Source organism: Cottoperca gobio, chromosome 21 (assembly GCF_900634415.1).
Source record: "Cottoperca gobio chromosome 21, fCotGob3.1, whole genome shotgun sequence".
Lineage (NCBI taxonomy): Eukaryota > Metazoa > Chordata > Actinopteri > Perciformes > Bovichtidae > Cottoperca > Cottoperca gobio.
Genome location: NC_041375.1, coordinates 15831958 through 15834226, shown reverse-complemented (window position 1 = coordinate 15834226; position 2269 = coordinate 15831958). Strand labels below are relative to the sequence as shown.

Genomic DNA, 2269 nt, shown 5'->3' with positions numbered 1-2269 from the left:
ACTTCACCGGAGCCGCAGCTGTGGCAAGTTGCCCATTTAATTACATTTAACCTATATCATACCTAACAGAAGAAGGGACTATTTGTTACTTATTGATCTCTCTTTATTTGTTTTATTCTGGAGTTTTTGTGTGGAACCTTTTAAAGAGCTAGAGCAAGCAATTTTTTCGCACCACTCTTAATGTTCGACGCAGTAAAAAGTGTTTACATTGAGAACAAGCAGCCTTTTAAACAACACAATTCATAACTCGCTAAAAAGTTTGATGTAAAATGTTTTATTTAATATTTGACTCAATATGTTTTAATCTAAATTTATTGGGAAAACAATGGACTTGAACACTACTTTTTTGACGTTTACATTCTTTTCCGCTTTCTAATAGAACTGCGTGTGGTAGCATTAAATTAAGTTAGGGTTTGATTTTTGGCAAGTATGAGTTTTCCTACATTTCTTACTTCTGGCACTCTGTATTCCCTCCCCCTCTCTGACCTGCCTACCCCACCCTCCCTCTTTGTCTGCACCCTCTGTCTCTCTTCACCCCACCCTTCATTCTGCAGTGCTACGGACCGATCATGGGTGACTGGAGCTTTCTGGGTAATATTTTAGAGGAAGTTAACGAGCACTCTACGGTGATCGGCCGGGTGTGGCTCACGGTGCTCTTCATCTTCCGTATCCTCATCCTGGGCACGGCGGCGGAGTTTGTGTGGGGCGATGAGCAGTCTGACTATGTCTGTAACACGCAGCAGCCCGGATGTGAGAACGTGTGCTACGACGAGGCCTTCCCCATCTCCCACATTCGCCTGTGGGTGCTCCAAATCATCTTTGTTTCCACACCGTCTCTGGTATACGTGGGTCACGCTGTGCACCATGTCCACATGGAGGAGAAACGCAAGGAGCGTGAGGAGGCAGAACTTAGCCGGCAGCAGGAGCTGAGCGAGGAGCGTCTTCCTCTGGCACCCGACCAGGGAAGTGTCCGCACCACTAAGGAGACCAGCACAAAGGGAAGCAAGAAGTTCAGGCTGGAGGGCACCCTGCTGAGGACCTACATCTGCCACATCATCTTCAAGACACTGTTTGAGGTAGGCTTCGTGGTGGGCCAGTACTTCCTGTACGGCTTCCGCATCCTGCCGCTGTACAAATGCAGCCGCTGGCCCTGCCCCAACACGGTGGACTGCTTTGTGTCTCGCCCCACGGAGAAGACCGTCTTCATCATCTTCATGTTGGCTGTGGCCTGTGTCTCACTCTTCCTCAACTTTGTGGAGATCAGTCACCTGGGCCTGAAGAAGATTCGCTTTGTCTTTCGCAAGCCGGCCCCAGCCCCAGCCCAAGGTGAGGGCTCGGCCCCCCTGCCGCCACTACTAGGGAAGAGCCTGCCCCCCCTGGCTGTGCCCTCCCTGCAGAGAGCGAAAGGTTACAGGCTGCTGGAGGAGGAGAAAGCTCCCGTAGCTCACCTCTACCCACTGGCTGAAGTGGGCATGGAGGCTGGCAGAGGGGCCCCACCCTTCCCGGTGCTGGAGGAGAAGGGGGAGGAGGTGCTGCCCATGCAGAACATCTCTAAGGTGTATGACGAGACTCTACCCTCCTATGCCCAGACCACTGAGACAGCGTCGGTGACTTTACACGAAGAGGAGGCCGAGGAGATGCAGCCGGCAGAGATCGAAGCCGAGAGAGCGGAGGAGGTTGTGGATGAGGATGTGGAGGTAGAGGAGGCGGCGAACGAAGAGGGGGTACCTCCAGCGGAGGCAGGGATGGAGGCCACGGATACGATAGAAGACACCAGACCGCTGAGCCGACTGAGCAAAGCCAGCAGCAGGGCTAGGTCAGACGATCTCACCGTATGAACCTGTGAGAGAGAGCACATGTACATGTACATGTGCACATACCAAATGTTCAACATAAGAGAGAGCACACACACACTTAACTCAAGACAATGCACACTCTTGAACAGGCAGGTCAAAAACCAATGGATGAAAAACAAAATCAACAGGGATAGATTAAAACCTTTAGGACACGGGCAACAATTCTACAAAGCAACAAAAAAATCTGCGTGTTTGTGATAAAAATGAAATATAAAAAGTAGAGGTTAAAGAGGGGAGGAGTAGGTTTTTTATTAAGCGTGTTCTTATATTTAAAAAAATGTGGAAAGGACACATGCAGGGGGGAAATGTTTTTACTTGATGAAAATCCATGTTCAATTTTTAGAACCATCTTTTTCTATTGAAAGAGTTTTAATCATATACAATGGAGGATTAGACATTTTTACATGGGGTTT

At 49.1% G+C, this 2269-nt stretch overlaps 1 protein-coding gene across 1 annotated transcript; it reads left to right on the top strand.

Annotated features, from left to right (window-relative positions):
- Nucleotides 1-565: 565 nt before the first annotated feature.
- gja8a (gap junction protein alpha 8 paralog a) lies at nucleotides 566-1838 on the top strand. The gene has a single exon (XM_029458865.1). The coding sequence runs from the start codon at nucleotides 570-572 to the stop codon at nucleotides 1836-1838; it is 1269 nt and encodes a 422-aa protein (XP_029314725.1). The 5' UTR covers nucleotides 566-569.
- The last annotated feature ends 431 nt before the right edge of the window (nucleotides 1839-2269 follow it).

What these genes read in the sequence shown, in the direction of transcription:
- gja8a (XM_029458865.1), top strand. Translation starts at nt 570, where the DNA reads ATGGGTGACTGGAGCTTTCTGGGTAATATTTTAGAGGAAGTTAACGAG.